Source organism: Caretta caretta, chromosome 3 (genome assembly GCF_965140235.1).
Source record: "Caretta caretta isolate rCarCar2 chromosome 3, rCarCar1.hap1, whole genome shotgun sequence".
Lineage (NCBI taxonomy): Eukaryota > Metazoa > Chordata > Testudines > Cheloniidae > Caretta > Caretta caretta.
In genome coordinates, this window is record NC_134208.1 from 41,153,590 (window position 1) to 41,172,158 (window position 18,569).

At 44.5% G+C, this 18,569-nt stretch overlaps 1 protein-coding gene and 1 long non-coding RNA gene across 2 annotated transcripts in view; one reads left to right on the forward strand and one right to left on the reverse strand.

The window, feature by feature from the left end:
• LOC125634507 (uncharacterized) overlaps window positions 1-6,783 on the reverse strand; it is a 26,001-nt gene extending 19,218 nt beyond the window's left edge. Inside the window, exon 1 of the long non-coding RNA XR_007355944.2 lies at window positions 6,599-6,783. This is a non-coding gene — a long non-coding RNA (uncharacterized LOC125634507). The remainder of the gene's footprint in view (window positions 1-6,598) is intronic.
• LOC125634504 (protein CLN8) lies at window positions 4,297-18,536 on the forward strand. Its single transcript, XM_048845354.2, has 4 exons — window positions 4,297-4,367; window positions 7,594-7,726; window positions 13,763-14,415; window positions 16,477-18,536. The coding sequence occupies exons 3-4, from the start codon at window positions 13,873-13,875 to the stop codon at window positions 16,798-16,800; spliced, it is 867 nt and encodes a 288-aa protein (XP_048701311.1). The 5' UTR covers window positions 4,297-4,367; window positions 7,594-7,726; window positions 13,763-13,872; the 3' UTR covers window positions 16,801-18,536.
• The last annotated feature ends 33 nt before the right edge of the window (window positions 18,537-18,569 follow it).

Genomic DNA, 18,569 nt, shown 5'->3' on the forward strand with positions numbered 1-18,569 from the left:
TGTATAATTCATGATTTTGGAATTCTTGTGGTTTTCATGCTATCTTGGGGTTGTAGATGTGTTTTCATTATGTTGTGAAAGCCAAAACTATTAACTGGTTCAAAAAAGAATTTGATAATTTCCTCACAATCGGTCCATCAGTGACTATTAGCCAAGATGATGAGGGATGCAATCCCATGCTCTGAGGCTGGATGTTCCTAAACCTCTGATTGCCAGATGCTGAGAGTGGACTTCAGGGGATGGATCACTGAATGATTGCCTGTTCTGTTTATTCCCTCTGAAGCATTGGCACTGGCCATTGCTGGAAGACAGGATACTGGGCTAGATGGACCATTAGTCTCACCTACTGTGGTCGTTCTTATGTTCAGCAGTTACAGAAGATTTTTGCCCTTGAGATGGATGTAATATGAGATAGTGTACTGCTCTTATTGAATATTTGAGACTCAAGTTCTACACCCAAGCAATGACGTGAAAAAGCACTTGGGGCTGGGATTGAGAGGCAAAATAACCATTGCAAAAGGCAATCCCCTTCGGTGGATCAAATGCCAGTGAAGTTTTGACAACAGGCCAGGACATCAGTCAGACTGGAAGTCACATGATCCAACAGAATAAACTTGTGTTATAAAAATAAAAAGAAAAAGTTAGAATTAAAAATCACAGTAAAAAACATAGCTAGTGCTATACTAGAATCATTGCTCAAACTCCTAGCAACTATTTACATATAAATATTTTGATGACTATTTGCTATTCAAATAAAAATAGCACGATGACATGCATCTGCATAATGATAAAAAGGTAAATGATGACGTGGTAAGAGTAATAAGAGTAATAAAAATAACATTGTAAAAGGAGCAAGCTATATTCAAAATGGATTACAAGGAAGGAGCACAATTCAGGGAATCGCAGCAGATAAGACAAATTTGTGAACTGTTATGAGACTTCATGTAGACAAACTGATAAGGGCTTCTTTTTATTTTTAAAATATGTGACACACAGTTTTTGAGGGGCTATATGTAAAATATTTCACTGAATCAAGTCTCCTGTATCACCTCAGCATGTTATATCAGATAGAGAGGAGCTATAGTGACTCAGCATTGGGATACACTGTGCCTTTAAGAACCTAGCCCTGGGAAGCCCGTGCTGAGGCATACTGTCCTGTGCGAAGGGAAATAAAAAAGCCCATTTCCCCCCATCTCTATTTTTGAAAACACAGCAGGGGGCTCATCCCAGTGGGGTAACTGTTACCCCCCTCTGCCCCTCCCTGTGCCAGGACTTTGCCCTCTACCATGGTTGTGCAGCGCTGTCCCCCGAGGTGAACCCTGGCTTCTAGCCCCCCCATCCCTGATTTTCCTCTTCAGCCCCTCTCCTGCCCCTGCCTCCAGCTGCTTGACTCCACCATCCAGTAAATTTCCGCCTCCTGCTCAGGCCGTGCCTATCCCCCGCCTCCAATTTGCCCCCTTTTTACCCCGCCAAAGAGCATACAGCAGAATCTGATTCCAAGTAAGGGCAGAGTGAGGACAGTGGCTTCAGCAGATGTTACTGAGCGTACTCAGTTCATGTGAGCATGCTCAGTATAATGTATGTAGTAAATTCTGACAGGAAGTCTGGCACCTCATGTAGTGCTGAGATAAAGGCTGACCATGTCGGAATGTACCTTTCTCCTGAAATTGTGCAGTATGGTATCTGGGTGTCGGGATCATTTGAGGGTATAGCTTTTGTCTCTTCAGTGAAGCAGTACTTAGTGAAGCCGGCCTTGATTTTAGTACTGGAATTAACAGTAGGGCTGGGGATGCAAAAGGATATTAGAAGGGTGGGCCCTAATGGGTTTAGGCAGATGAATAGGTATTTCCATAGATCTGTGCAGTGCGTGCTGTATCTCTTATTTTTTAAGTATTAATAGGGAAAAATAGGTTTTCTAAAACTGATTTTATAAAACATGTAATGAACAGAATAGCTTATATTACACTCTTTTACAATTTCAAATAAAAGTATTTCCCTTTAGGAAAAAGTAAATTTCCTTCCCCTAACATTCTCCTGAGCCAGTGTAAACTGCTCAGGGGCAGGGCAGGAGCCTAGTTATATTTTATACCTCCTAAAGCATCCGGCACATCAGTGGTATTTAATGAATAACATTGTTCACCTACCAGTGTTTGCTAGCACAAAAGAACCAGAAAGAGAAGCTGATATGTATCAAAACTGAATTCTTATTTGGAAGGGAGGAGTGTTCTTCAGTATTGTTAAAAATATAGCTAGGGCATTATTTTTATTAATGTGACTTTCACCTTGGTTGTGTACCTTGAGCACCCAGATATGGGCATAATATAAGAAGCTGGATCAAATTCATTTACTTTATTTGAAGGGGGTTGGGGAGGAGGCAGAGAAGGAGGGAGGCTCAGAACTTGTTAAAGGGGAGGATAAGAGAAGTTCACCTGGTATGTATCCCTCTAAAATTATAACATCAACAAGTAAACTTATGTGTACAGAGTTACCATTTGGTCAGGTTATTGCTGTTATGCAGATATACATAGATTGCTCTCAGTTCTCTAGACCTAGACTGGTAGCATCTTTTCTTTTTAAGTTTCTTTAGCTCTGAAGGATGAGAGCTTAATCCTGCCTACAGGGCTGGCCTTACCATAAGGCAAACTGAGACCGCTTCCTGTAACAGTTGCCAGTGGAGAACACAGCTTCTCCAAGCTGAAGTTAATAAAAATAAATCTATGCTCCACAATGACACAGGAGAGGCTGGTCGGCCTTGCAACCATCTCAATAGAGCATGAGCTGGCCCAGACTGTGGACTTTCAGAAAGCAGTTCAAATCTTTGCAACCAAGAAAGTACGGAAAGCATCACTGTGATTATTCAAACTGTTATACCAATAAAATAAAAACCAGCAGGATCTTATTAAAGGGGAAAAGGCAAAATACCTCATTTATTGTGAATACAGACAGAATCATAGTAAGCAGTTAGTTATAGCTATAACATTCCATTCAATCTCATATTTATTCACACATTCATTCATACAAACACACACATACACAGTTTCTGCAAGGTTGTTATCATAGTTACCAGCCTTAGAGTTGCTCATGCCAAGCCACTGGCGAGGTGGCCTGGACATGAGGAGGGAGCAGGGCCTTGTCAGATGCTCATCTGATGCTCCTGGAAGTTGGTTTGCAGAATCAGACCCCAAAGTTCTCACTTTCTAGAGTCCATTTTTATAGGAATTTCTTCCTATGCCAGTCTATGGGAATTGCTTCATCATGCTTTTGCTGAATCAATCAGCAGATAGCACATTCCTGACAGCTCCGTGCTGCTAGATGTTATCTTGTTCTTTGGTTCTCCCATTCTTGAGGCTGTTGGGTGGATTCCAGTGTGCCCTCCGAGGGTCCTCTGCTTATTTCCACTTGACGCCTTCTTCAGCCGATGGACACTGGATTCTTAGGCTGGCACCTCCCTGATCATTCAGTTATTATCCACACCAAGCATCCATCCACATACATTCTCTATCTCTATTTTAATCACAATTGTTAATACAACAAAAGGGCGGGGAGTCTCTGAGTGCTGTTTCTGTTGTTACAGAGTATTGCTTTGAATCTCTCTCTGTGTAAATTGCTTTGAGAACAGACTCTGTCTTAGAATGTACTAATGCAATTAGCAGCTTGCAAGTTTCACACATAGAGGGAGAGAAACAGTACCAAAAACCAAGAGAGCTCTTAATTAGTAATACCCTGGAATTTAAACTATGGGGAATCAAACTCATTTGTGATTTTAATACAGAACTTCTTTAATATGATCCAACAAAACAGATAAAAATGCCAGTGTTTACTATGCAGACAAGAAAAGTTACATTTGCTGTTCAGGCATTTGAAAGTTAAGTGTTACTAAAATTTTTGAACAAGGCATTTTAAGTTGTTAGTTCTTCTTTACTGGGGTAGGTAGCAGAGCATTTCCATGAGAGGAGTAGAACAGGAAGAAGGCAGAATTGAGACCTTTCAAAGCTTTGGCCCAAGCAAGTGGGCATGGGGTGTCATTTGAGCTCCCCTCTTCAGGTGCCAAAATGTTGTGGGCCGGCCCTGGCTTCTAAAATTAATTTTGTGATAATTAAAGGGACAATATCAGGTTCTTTAAGCCACAAATTTAGGTTCCATCAATTAGAAATAAATACATAATATTTCTATTCATGTTAGATTCTAAGAATTTTTTGAAAAGCAAGAACCCAAGCACGGCAGCATTTTGCCAAGGCAAGAGAACTGCAAGATGAAACTGAAACCATACTAACTATGGCTTAACCCGCTCCCCACGCTCGTTCCCAGCCAGTATCAGCAGGAAGCAGCAGATGGCCGCGCTCCAGGCAACAGCGAGAGGAGACTTGGTGAGCTGCAAAGTTGGGGGCTGGGCGGAAGGTGGAAGGGGCAGACAGGGAAAGGAGCTAAATAGTGGGGCACAGAGCTAGAGTGGGGGAAGCTAAGTGGAAGTAATGTAGGTGGGGGAGGCAGCTCCAAACTCCCCCCCCCCCCAATAACGCTTGAGGGTCTCAATGCTTCCAATCACCCTTCCCCATCTGGTCCAGGCTCCATCACCCACCTCTCCTCTCTCTTCTCCCCTCCCACCCCCAGTTAGCCTGTTCTCCTCCACAGTCCCTCTCCAAACAACCCCCAGGCATCTTGCTCCCCCAGACTCTCTCTAGTACCCTAAATCCTCACCGATTTCCCCAGTCACCCTGCCTTCGCCAACCCCCGCTCATCCCTACCGCAGCAGGGTCAGATTAACTTTTTGTGGGCCTGGCACCAAACATATTTGCGGGCCCCCATGGGGCAAGTTGCAGGGGGTGGGATGGTCAGCCTCCAGAGTGAAGGGCAGGCTGGGGGCAGTGAGGCACAGCACGGCGAGAGCAGCCCCGCTCTGCGCAGCCAGCAGGAGTGCACTGTTTACGAACCTGCAACTGCCAGACACACACTGGCCTGTCCATCCCTGTGCTGCCAGCATGCCCCTTCCCTTTGAGGGCAGGTCCGCACCACATCACCCCCCTGCCCAGGGCCCCCCCTTATGCCCAGGGCCCCCCCTTATGCCCAGTGCCCCCTCACCCAGAGACCTCTACCACAGATCTCTATGCCCAGCCCCCACCCCTCCCAGAGACCTCCCGGCTGGCCTCCCACTACAACTGTACAGCACTCTGCACACCACACCACTCGCCCAGCGCCCCCTGCCCATAGACCTCCCCACTGCCCACCACCTTCCTCACAGTCCCACCATCACAGCTGCACAGCACCCCATATTCCTGAGGGGATTCTCCACCAAAAAATTAAAAATTCTGTGCACAATATTTTAAAATTCTGAAAATTTTATTTGTCAATAAATAAATGTGGAGGCTCCAACATGGCAGTAGGGAGCACAGGCCACTGGTTGCATGAGGCGGGAGAATACCCTACAGCCTTCCTCCATACCACCTCAGGACAGGGACTCAGCAGTGAGGCTGCACCTGACCCTGACACAGTGCAAGGGCCAGGCGTGCCCCAGAAACGCGCTGGGGCCCTGCCCCCCTGTGCCAGGCGCACCAGATGTGGGTGAGCAGACTCAGCCCAGCAGCAGGATCCAAGTGCAGAGGGACTTAGTGTGGGGGGATCCAGGTAGGGGTAAGAGAGTTCTCTGTGGGCAATCTGGGTGTGGGTGGCTCAGTGGGAGATCTGGATGCACAGAAGCTCATTGGGGGGTTCCAGGTGCAGGGGCAATGGGACTCTGCAGGGGATCCAGGTGAAGGTATTTGGGGCTCAGCAGGGGGGTCGAGGTGCAGGGGAGGTGGGGTTCATTTGGGTGGGAGTCCAGGGAGAGGTGGTTGAGGCTCATCAGGGAGGTACAGATGCGGGGGAGGTGGTGCTTTTCAGGGTGAGGGTTCAATGGGCCTGCTTAACAAGGGAGCTTGTTTCCAGATGTAATTGGCTAGTCCTGAATAATCTTCCATCAGATAAACTTTACTGAGGAACAAAGCACCTCATCCGTATCTCAAAATCAGCTTTTGTTGCAGTGATCTTTTAGCACAAAATGCCAAAGATAGTTGAATGCACTTAATTTCTCCTGAGGAACCAACTTAATTTGGTAAATAAAATTTGTCACAGTATGTTGCCAACTGGTGGGATTTTATAGTCTCTCTCAATACTAGATGTTTTTTTTAAAGTCCAGCACCTACATTTGTGTGATTCACATTGTAATTAAAAAAAGAAAAAAGTTTATACCCCTATGGTTGGGAAGAAAAGCCTGAAAGTGTGATTCCAAGTGTAACCCAGTCGGTCAAGGGGATGCCATATGCTGGGCTCCAGCTTCCCCCCTGCCCCCACTTCCCCTATCCCCTTTTCTTCCCCATCCCATGCCCCTTCCCCACCACTCCATCTCCTCCCCAGGCTTGGAAACTGCCCCCCCAGCACGACCCAGGGGAGCGGGTTGGGGCCAGGTCACTCCACTTCCTGCTGCCCAGTGCTTGCAGGGCAGGCCCGACCCCGCGCTCACGGGGCGGTGGGAAGTGGAGTGACCCGACCCCAGCCCGCTCTGCTCTGCTCCCCTGGCTCGGGATTGGGGGGGGGGTGGGGCGAACCGCCCCCCAGCACTCACCGGTGGCGAAGCTGGGAGCCGGCGGAGCGGAGCAGGCTGGGGCCGGGTCGCTCCACTTACTGCCCCTCAGTGAGTGCACGCCCGACACCGGCTGCAGTCCTCAGGGGAAGGACTCGAGTGGGGCTGCGGCGGAGCAGGGGTAGGAAGAGGCAGGGCGGGGGCGGAGCAGGGGTGGGGGCAGCTTTCCTGGCCGTCTCAGCCGGCCGGGGGATCGGGCTGGCCGGGGCCCCTTCTGACTCTGGGCCCGGCGCCATGGTGCCACCCCCGGTACTGCACCCCAGTCCTGCTTCTGCAGGGCACGTTGGAGACTATCCTGCCGCATCCCCACCCTGCCGGGGCCGGTGAGGGAAATCTGTCATTCCACGGCCGGTGAGAAATGTCCCACACCAAGCTGCACAAAACCAAGACGTGGGTCCCTTCATATACCACAGTCGAGGCACGATACCGCCAACACACGCGTGACACACTATTGCTGGGCAGGACAGACACACGTCCTGCCCACAGCGGGGTATTGGAGAGGTGGCGGTCTCTCCCTCGGTTCCAGCTTCCACGTTTCTCTCCGTGGCTCTAGCTGGGCTCAGGATGGCTTTGCAGCGGACATGTTTTTGCATCCTACAGCCTGCGGCTGCCAATGACAACACACTCCACCATGCAATGTTTCTCACGCCTCTGTACGGGGGGCGATCGCCCTTTTGCTCAGTGCAACGCGAAAGTTGGCTGCAGCAGCAAGGCAGAGTGTGGCCTGACCCCCTCCTGCGCTGCAGAATTAAGATATTAAGATCCAAGGAGAACTGTGAACAACCCCAGAGTCCGGCTTGCCAGTGCGGGTTATTTCGTGCGCTCCACTCCCCCCAGGGCAGGAGCTACAGTTTACGTCGGGCGGAAACAAAGGGTGGGGCAGGAAAAGCGATCAATGTAACACTATTCTGCGTGCAGGGGTCTCTTCTTTCTGCGGTGCTGAACTAGGGCTCCACGCTGTTGCATTTCCATTCTAGGGGGCAGCTACTTCTGCATAAAAGGTGGAAGAAGCAGCCCGGACTTTTCGGCTGATTGTAGCTGTTGAACACAAGACAGGAAAGCGGAGAGGCTGCGGGGAGGAACTGCAGAGTAACTGAAGCAGACCAGCCAGTAAGTAGCATTACTGTTTCTTCTTGTGAGGAGGGGGAGGAAATGGGGATGAGACAGCGTTAACTAACTGCTGGTTTTGCTTAAATGCTGAGAAAACATCCTACTTCCAGGAGAGGCTATTGTATGAAGTCAGGGGAATTTCACACAGCCTGTGAACCACCATATTTAGAGGGCTGTATGTAGCTGGGGAGGGGTGAGGAGGTGTTTGTCTTTTTTTGTGGGGAGTTAAGAGTGGGAAGTTTCTGTTGCTTTCTCTTCACACCCTTGTAACTATGCTGATGTTAATGGCCTGATTCTCCACTTCCTTATACGTTGCCTATTTATATACAGGAGAATGTTACCGGAGTCAGGAACTGCTCAGTCAACCACACATAGGGTGACCTGATGTTCTGATTTTATAGGGGCAGTCCCGATTTTGGGGTCTCTTTCTTATATAGGGTCCTATAACTCTCCACCCCCTGTCCCGATTTTTCATCCTAACCATACACCTCTTTGGGAACAGCTGTAGTGTAGTAAACTGCTCAGTGTAGTAATGTGCTACCAGTAGCAGTTATTGATGTGTATAGATTGTAAGAAACTGCTCTTGCAGTAAACTGCTACTGATGTAACAAATGCCTGCAGGTAGCAGTTCCTTGCACTGTAGTGTATGTGAAATTGCTACAGGTAGAAAAGTGCTATCTGTAGCAATTATTGATAGGTTTAGATTGTAAGAAACAGCTTTTGTAAAAAGATGCTACTTCCCTCATAGGTCATGTTTTCTAGACCTTACTTTTTTTTCCTCCTCTTCTCTGGACTTTCTCCAATTTGTCCACATCTTTCCTGAAATGTGGCACCCAGAACTGGACACAATACCTAATCCGCGCAGAGTAGAGCGGACGTCCCAGAGTGATGTTCTGTTTTTTTGCAGCAGCATTACACTGTTCACTCATTCAGGTTGTAGTCCACTAGGACCCCTAGATCCCTTTCCACAGTACTCATATTCAGTTTGTGGTCCACTATGACCTGCAGATCCCTTTCCCCAGTACTCCTTCCTTGGTTATCATTCATAAACTGTGTAAGTGTACTCTCTATTACATATCTCAATCATTGATTAAGATTTGAATAGAAACCTATCCAGAACTGATTCCTGGAGAACGCTACTTGTTATCCCCTTTCAGCCTGACTCGGCCCTTTCAGCCTGTGAATCACTGATCACTACTGTCGGAACTGTTTTCCCAACTAGTTTTGCACCAGTGTTATTTTAGCTCCATCTAGGTTGCATTTCCGTAGTTTGTTTATGAGAAGGTCATGGGAGACTGTATCAAAAGCCTCACTAAAGGCAAGAGAGACCATGTCGACCACTCTCTTCCCACCCCCCACCCCCCCCAATCCACAAGACTTGTTACACTGTTAAAGAAAGCTATCAGGTTGCTTTTACATGTGAGACTTCTTGAATTAGCTACACCAGATGGCCTTTTTAGCAAAGTAGAACCTGTCACTGCTGCAGGTAGTACTATCCTACAGATAGGAATTTCTCACATACATATAGCTAATAAGGGCAGGGTGAAGGGCAGTGGCTTCAGCAGATGAACTGAGCATGCTCAGGACCCGTAGCTGGTACAGTAGGATGCAAAGCAGTTTACTACACTACACCGAAGTAAGCAATCTGGCAGTGGCAGAGCCAAAAAAACCCCCCCAAATACAGTACAGTACTGTGTTAAATGTGAACTACTGGAAAAAAAGGGGAGACTTTAAAAAAAAAATTTGACAAGATAAGGAAACTTTCTTTGCTTGTTTCATTTAAATTAAGATGGTTGACAGCAGCATTTTTCTTCTGTATCGTAAAGTTTCAAAGCTGTATTAAGTCAATGTTCAGTTGTAAGCTTTTGAAAGTAAGAACATAGCGTTTTGTTCAGAGTTATGAACAACCTCCATTCCTGAGGTGTTTGTAATTCTGGTGTCTACTATGTATCTGTGCAGAGTGAGTGTAAAATTCTAGCAACTTAGAATTCTTAACTCTCTTACTGTTTCAGGATGCAAGGCAGTGGGAAGGAAGGGCCCTTGGGGTTGCTCTGGTGTAAAGGAGAGCAGAATCAGGCCCCCTGAGAATATAAATAAGCAATATTCCTTTGCTCTCTAGCTATAAGACTGCCATCCTCCTTTTCTGTTATTTATTATATTGGGGTGCAGGAAAGGAAGGCATCTCTATAGAAGCTTTTTACCTATACTGCTAACTATCCATATGGCTTCCTCTTCTGCCTCCCACCAGAGCTGCCAGTCAAACTGTGTGAAATTAGATACTCTCTGGGCAGTTCTTCCCCTGGCCACATTGACAGGATGTGCTGTGTCCAGCGGTCATGGCAATCTTGTCCAATACGTCAGCAAAATGGACCTGTGCTTATGGATACTTTAAAACAAAAACATAATAAAATGTTCATCTTCTTTAAACCATACCATGTGGAGGGCATTTTAATTAACTTTATGCCCCCAAGCTTAAAAATTCGGGACGATACAATTAATAATAATTGTGATGCTGGGGTGGACAATAAAGAGGTTGTTTCTCTATGTCCTTAATTAGCTTCAGGAATAAAAAACCTTTTTAGAATGTGGTCTAATTCTGTTCAGAAGTTGACCATGCAATTTTGTTCACAAGATGATCCTACAAGCCCTTACTCATGCATTTACTAGACTATCATTTTGTAGAATTATGTTCTGTTTTTTGGTGTCTGATATTCCAAATTGCAAGCAAAACAACACTGTTGGGATTCCCTCCGAGACCTTTTCCACTCGACTGATTCAGAACACTTCAGTTCTGCAAGAACACTTTTATCCAGTTCTGTGGAATCCAAAAACTCAGTCCAGATCAGGACTCGTTACTAAGGTTTCTCTATTGGCATTTCGGAAATCTGTACCTGAGGTGATCAGACTCAGATGTAATGGGGCAGGTTAGGGTGCATCACAACTCCAAAGTACATAGTTATAAATCAGATTATATACATATTCTAAAACAGACTAACACATGCATTATATTCTACATTGTATCACATGCTTTATAATTGGCTTACTAATTCTGTGAAACAGGCCCTGTATGAATCACAAGCTATCCATGTGCTACAAACTACTAGTAAGCAAAGCTGTAGCTGCAAGCCTATCACACTTTACTCTTTTTCTATTTCTTTATATACTAGCTTCATATTATTTACAAGATCCCTTGGGAATTCATGCTTTGTCCATTGTTAACCTCTGTTTTTCTACTTCTGTTTTTCTTTGTGTATGCAAGACTACAAACGTGCATTCCTGTGATGCTGCATGCGTAATTAAAACACCTCACAGAAGAGAGAACTCTAAGGAGGGCTGTCTTTTTTTTTTTTTTTTTTTTTTTAACTTTGAAAAGTTTATTTATTCTTCATACTGTGACTTAATATAGAAAAAGATTAAAAAGTTCTAATTATAACAGGCCAATAGTACATGCTTCCGTGTATCAAAGGTCCATTTATGTAAACCTCTAATGAAGAATATTTATAACGTTACTGATTTTCTTTTTTTCCTAAACAAAATAATAAAGTGTGTGTACATACGTACCATAGATATAGGACGCAATTCTCATTTGCATTGAGGCCACTGTGACGGGTTGGGTCACAGAGACCCCCTTGGGACTGCCAGCTGATGTGCTGAGACTACTTCTGAGCCCGTTTTCCCTGGCAGCTTGGGACTTCAGTACTCCGTCTCGCTGAGCCAGACACGCTAGCCTGCTGCAAACACAGGCCCAGGTCTGAACCACGTCCCCCAAAAGCTGCAGGCCTAACTGAAAACAGCTTAAGAAGTGCTCTTGTCTCTAGCACCCAGATACCCAGTTCCCAATGGGATCCAAACCCCAAATAAATCTGTTTTACTCTGTATAAAGCTTATACAGGGTAAACTCATAAATTGTTTGCCCTGTATAACACTGATAGAGATATGCACAACTGTTTGCTCCCCCAGGAATTAATTACTTGCTCTGGGTTAATTAATAAGCAAAAAGTGATTTAAGTGGTTCCAAGTAATAACAGATAGAATAAAGTAAATTACCAAACAAAATAAAACAAGGCTAAGCCTAATATAGTAGGAAACTAAATGCAGCTAAATCTCACCCTCAGAGATGTTCCAATAAGCTTCTTTCACAGACTAGACTCCTTCCTAGTCTGGGTCCAGCAATCACTCATGCCCCCATAGTTATTGTCTTTTGTTCCAGTTTCTTTCAGGCATCTCTTTGGGGTGGAGAGGCTATCTCTTGAGCCAGCTGAAGACAAAATGGAGGGGTTTCCAGGACCTTATATAGTCTTTTTCTTGTGGGTGGAAACCCCTTTGTTCTCCTGTGTAAAATCCCCTCAACAAGATGGAGTTTGCAGTCACCTGGGCAAGTCACATGTCTATGAATGATTCCGCTTTTTGCAGGCTGACGCCATTGTTTACATGTTAGTTTGAACGTTTGCAGGAAAGCTCAGATGTGGATTGGCGTCTCCCAAAGTCCATTGTCACCTAAGTGTTTCTTGATTGGGCACTTAGTGAGAATAGTCCTTTCTCAAGAAGCTGACCAAATGCTTCACTGAGGCCACTTAGAATCAAACAAGTACATAGCCAATATTCATAACTTCAAATACAAAAAATGATACACACATACAGACAACATAATCATAACCAGCAAACTACAACCTTCCCATAGACACCCCACTTGGCCTCCTCTGTACAAGACCTGGTGCAACCATAGGACCCTGGTTGCAACAATGATCTGTATGGTCACAGTTTATGTCAATAACGTCACAACCATGTTATTCTGTTCCAACAATTCAGGGCTCCTTTATACTTCCAGGCATGTAAAGTGGCCTTAGTGTAAATGAGAATCAGGCTCAGAGTGGCTGGTTTGTTGCAGTTTTGATCTATACCCTGTAAACTGGGTGTGTACGTTTGATTCCTAAAAATTCTTAGGGTACGTCTACTCTGTGTTTTAAAACCAATGTGAGTGAGTCCCAGAGCCCAAGTCTACAGACTCGGGCTCACGCTATGGCACTAAACAGCACTGTAGACGTCATGGTTCAGGATCTCAAACTCACCTCCTCCCTGGATTTCAGAATCCAAGCACCAGTTCGAGCCTGAACATCTACACAGCTGTTTTTAGTGCTGTAGCTTCAGCCTGAGTCTCTAGTACCATGGTGCAAGCCCGAGTGTGTAGATCGGAGCTTGAGACTCACTGTGTAGACCTATCCAGAGGGCTGTACAGGTGAAAAATGAAGGTTCAGTTATGCTTAAACATGCTGCTAAAGAATTGTAAGCCTCAGTTGTTTTGTTTTTTCTCCCTTTAGCACTGGCCCCCTTTGTTTATGTCCATAGGAGTTGTTTCTGTTCACACCTAGAATGTTAACTTTGTTAGAAGTAAAAATCATTGGTCATAGAACAATTTTCAAGTCTTCTGTGAGGAAGGTGTGGGGGGGATGCTAGTAGCATATAAGCTGGTGAAAGATTGTTTTAAAAATGTGGTGTCAGTAGCATTAGCAAAACACTTCAGCCAGACGGACTTCTTGAGGGATTATTTATAAAGGCAAAGGAAGACTTGAAAAAGATAAAGAATAGCGAGTATTCTACGTATATAGAAGTAACAGGAAGGGAAGAAAAACCAGTAAGGAAAACGATGAGGAAAAAGTATTATATTTTTATATAACTTGGGAACAAAAAGTAAAGGTTTTGTGACTGTAACATCCATTGACACTAATCATTCTGCCAGTAAGGAAACAAAGAGTTTCCCTCTCTCATCTTCTCTTTTATATACCCAGTAGAGTTCTTGAAGGCTAATTATCAGCCTTGAGTAGGTTTTTTCTAATGTCAGTTCTAAATTGTTTGGAAATATCAGTGGAAAGAGAAACAAACTCTAAACTGTAGTGAAACTAGTGAGATTTCATAAATGGGGGGAGTGTGTGTGTGTGTGTGTGTGTGTGTGTGTGTGTGTGTGTGTGTGTGTGTGTGTGAAAAAATGCACGCAGCCAGTCTCTACAAGTCTCTTCTATCTTTTTTTTTTCATTGCAGGTGGGTTTCTGCTCCATGTAACAGCAAAGGCTCAGTAGCCTTAAGATAGACCAACGTGTGGTTGAGAAGCTTCAGACTCTCTCCAAATATTTTGAATTAGAGGAGAAGAAATGAATTTTGCATATGCTGCTGAAACCTTGAGTGTCATATTTGATTGGGACTATGTTCTGTGGGAAGTTCGTTTGAAGTTAGTAGCAGCTGGATTTTTCTTCTACCTCATTGTATTTCTTCTAGCTCACTGGCTGGCCTCATGGATCAGTGCCAGTTATCGCACTTTGTCAGGGAAGGACAAAGTCTTCTCGAATATAGCTATTACTCGTGGCCTGCTTGGAATTCAGAGTTGTGTAGCTGGGTTGTGGGCCTTGCTCATAGATCCAGTTTTCCAAGCTGACAAAGTGTATTCACAGCAAAAGTGGAGTTGGTTTCATTGCTTAATAGCCTCTGGCTTCATCTTGTTTGAAAATGTAGTTGTTCATGTGTCTAATATTGTTTTCAGGACATGTGATGTGTTCTTGGTAGTTCATCATTTATTTGCCTTTGGTGGGCTTCTTGGTCTGATAATTAACATAAAATCTGGACACTATCTACCCCTGATGGGACTGCTACTTGAGATGAGCACTCCTTCAATCTGCATGTACTGGCTACTTCGAAGGGTAAGAACTTGCTGTATTAATTGTTGGTGATAGAAGTTTCCATTATAAAACTCCCATTGCTTCCCCCTCAAAAAAAAAAAAAAAAATCTGCAAAGAAATATTGGCCTTCAAATTGGGAGATTAGTGGTGGGATCAGGGAAGAATTTTCCTTCCAAACTTGAAGTCCTGGGAATCCTTAATTATAACACCCTAAAATACTTAAATATTGTTCAAATGTTTAAATTTTTTTTACCCATTTTGTAGCAAAGAAATGAAAAGGGAAGATTTTAAAAATTACTTTACAGACTCACTAGTTGGGATCTAGTGCACAGGACTAAAGATTAGGTGACTAAACTCTATTTTTTTAAAGATATTTTTAAAGAGTGAAAATAGTAACATGAGAATGTTGGAGCTGTTAAGTGTTTATGTATCTTCTGTGGATGCAGAGAGGGAGAACAGCCTTGAAGAGATCTTCCATGCTTGTGGGGAGAAAAGAAATCAGCCCTGCTTTCCAAACTGTTATCTGTTCCCAGCAATAAGTTTTTAGTAGTTTAATCTTAAATTATAAAATATCTGGACTCTTTAGAATTACAGCCACAAGCCTTGGCAGGATCACCTCAGCCCTTCTGCAGTGCTTTTAATGAGACCTTAAACATGAAGGTCCTATCTGTGCATATAGACGCTAGAGCAGTCAGAGAGTCATGGTTTGCCTGAGTGGTGTTAACCAAAACTTCCCAGACCCTGGTAGCCCCCCCCGCACTTCTGTAACATGTGCTTTGTTTTGATTGTCTTCCTCCATCCAACAGGTGGCTGCATCTAAGTGATGCTGTATGCACATAGTTTGCAAAGTGGTTTAGAATTCTTCTGGTCAAAAGGTGCTATGTAAATGTGCAATCTCTTGGCACTCGAGAAAAATGATTTAGAGAAGGTTTGTTTGGCAGTTTACACTAAACACAGTTAATATAGTTAATATATATTATGACAGACCCAGAGCAGTGGGGTACAGGAGTCCGGCCTTATTGGGATCCAGGAAGTGGGCGGGCGAAGCCTAAGGGGAGGGTTACAGGAGTCCGGCCTTATTGGGATCCAGGAAGTGGGCGGGCGAAGCCTAAGGGGAGGGTTACAGGAGTCCGGCCTTATTGGGATCCAGGAAGTGGGCGGGCGAAGCCTAAGGGGAGGGTTACAGGAGTCCGGCCTTATTGGGATCCAGGAAGTGGGCGGGAGAAGCCTAAGTGGGGGTTACAGGAGTCTGGCAGAAGGCAAATATACTGGCCACTAGATGAATAGTTTTCTGTTCCTTGAGTGACCAGAGCAGGGGCTGCCCTAGAGCAATCAGGCACCTGCTAGAACCAATTAAGACAGGCAAGCTAATTAAGACACCTGGAGCCAATTAAGAACATACTAGAATCAGTTATAGCAGGCAGACTAATCAGGACACCTGGTTTTAAAAGGACCTCCCATCAGTTAGTGGAGGGTGTGCAAGGAGCAGAGAGTGAGAAGGTGTGCTGCTGGAGGACTGAGGAGTACGAGCGTGATCAGACCTCAGGAGGAAGATCCTGTGGTGAGGATAAAGAAGGTCTGGGGGGAGGCCATGAGGAAGTAGCCCAGGGAGTTGTAGCTGTAGCTGTCACACAGCTGATACAGGAGACGTAGACAGCTGCTATCCACAGGGCCCTGGGCTGAAACCTGGTGTAGAGGGTGCCCCCCCCAAACTCCTGATCGGACACAGGAGGAGTTGACCTGGTCTGTGAGCAACACCCAAAGGGAAGGTCTAATTTGGAAAGGGATCTGGCCTGTCCCGACCCACTAGGTGGGACAACAGAGACTAGGGAGATTGTTCTCTGTTTTCCCCCATGCTGGCCAATGATGATGTTAGCTGAGTGAACAGCAGGTTTGAGCCTCTAGCAGAAGCGGCCAAACTGAGGGCTGCCGAGAACCTCTGAGGCGAGCAAATCCGCCAAAAAGTGCAGGACCCACCAAGGCAGAGGAGGAACTTTGTCACAATATCTTAATTCTAGAAAATGCTGACTGCTTTATCTTGAAGGTGCAATTTCATTTCTTTCTTTGTTGTTTTCTCTTCAGACTGGCTATGCTAATACCCTTTTATGGAAGGCAAACCAATGGGTACTGATCCATATGCAACACTGCCGCATGGTCCTTATTTATCACATGTGGTGGGTGTGTATTTCCAATTGGAATGATGTCGTGGAAAATCTGGGACTTCCACATTTTATCGTCTTTTTCGTGGGGTTAAGTACACTTACATTAATACTTAATCCGTACTGGATATACAGATCAACTCAGCGGCTCTTTGGTCCAGTGGACTGGAACTTTTCATTTTTCACTGCTGTTTTTGGATCCTCTGGAAAATTAAATAGTGAAACATTCCAAAAGAAGAGGAGATAGTGTTGCAACAGTCATTGGGATAATAGTAAAGTATGGCCAGAAGAATATGGTGCAGGTTTACTACTGAGTCCATGAAAACAGAATTGCTTACAAGAAGTCTATGAATATATTGATCGCTATGTAGATTGCTATTAGTGCACTATACTCCTTTATCAAAAGTGTTTTAAAATTGTGTCTATATTTAAAATACACACACACACACAATCTTTGACTCAGTCAGGATTCATGTCAGAGCATTATGTAATAAAATCTTATTTTGGGGAAAGTGGCAAGTTAGTGATAGGTAAGGGAGGCATTGTTTGATTTGTAAAAATCTAGAGAATCATAATTTCAGTGGTGTCACCCTCTGCAGTGTGGCAGGGTGGGTCTCACTGGCATCCGCTTGCCCCATCTCTGGGTTTCCTGTTAGTGGAAATTCTGGTAATATAACTGTCAGAAATTGGTCAAGCTGGGTATTATTCAAAAGCCCTTTCTCCCATGAACACAGTGGTATGAAGCATGACCAACCCAAAACAATTATGTAGATAGTTCATTATTTTCTAAAATATATATCCCCTTTTTTTTAATTATTCTTGAATACAGAAATGCATTGTTAACATGAAAAAAAACACATTGACCTTTGGTAATCCCAGGGAACTTAGCTTTGACATGTAGGACTGAAAACATTTATTCGTCAAAGTCATCATCAGGGTCATCTCCATCTATGGCTCCACTGCTAGACATGTTGTCACATTGATCCTCATCTGTGTCACACTAATACATCTCTGTATAAGGCAGATGGCTAGCCAGACATTTGCGAGACAGTGAGCATCTGGTCTTTGCACATGATATTTTGATTAGCAGAAGGATTGATTTGGGAGCGCATGGTATTTCCTGCATAATTGGTGTGATCAGTCTATCCTCCAAGACCCATCTGTGCCTAGTGGGGGAGGGTAGCTTTGGATGCACTCGATCATCCTGGAGCTATTCCATTGCTTGATAGTAGGTATAAATGCATTTCTTGTCAATAACAATATTTGTCCGTCTGCTGCTTGGAAAACATCCACCTATGTAGCTCTGAAAGTGTCATAAGTTGGTTTTCAAATGGTAAACTCAGCATATGAACGCCTGTAGTGCGCTTGTGACCTCAACAGTGACTGCCTGAGCCGTTCTGAGCACCTTGAGAGCAAGGAGAGAGTCTCCAGAGGCTGAATGAAATGCCTTCCTGTAAAATAATTTGGTCTTTCCAGCCAACCTTCCAGTACTGTCACTGTCATAAATATAAAGGGAAGGGTAAACCCCTTTGAAATCCCTCCTGGCCAGGGGAAAGCTCCTCTAACCTGTAAAGGGTTAAGAAGCTAAAGGTAACCTCCTGGCACCTGACCAAAATGACCAATGAGGAGACAAGATACTTTCAAAAGCTGGGAGGAGGGAGAGAAACAAAGGGTCTGTGTGTCTGTCTATATGCTGGTTTCTGCTGGGGATAGACCAGGAATGGAGTCTTAGAACTTTTAGTAAGTAATCTAGCTAGGTATGTGTTAGATTATGATTTCTTTAAATGGCTGAGAAAAGAATTGTGCTGAATAGAATAACTATTTCTGTCTGTGTATCTTTTTTGTAACTTAAGGTTTTGCCTAGAGGGGTTCTCTATGTTTTTGAATCTAATTATCCTGTAAGATATCTACCATCCTGATTTTACAGGGGGAATTTCTTTATTTCTATTTACTTCTATTTTTATTAAAAGTCTTGTAAGAAAACTGAATGCTTTTTCATTGTTCTCAGATCCAAGG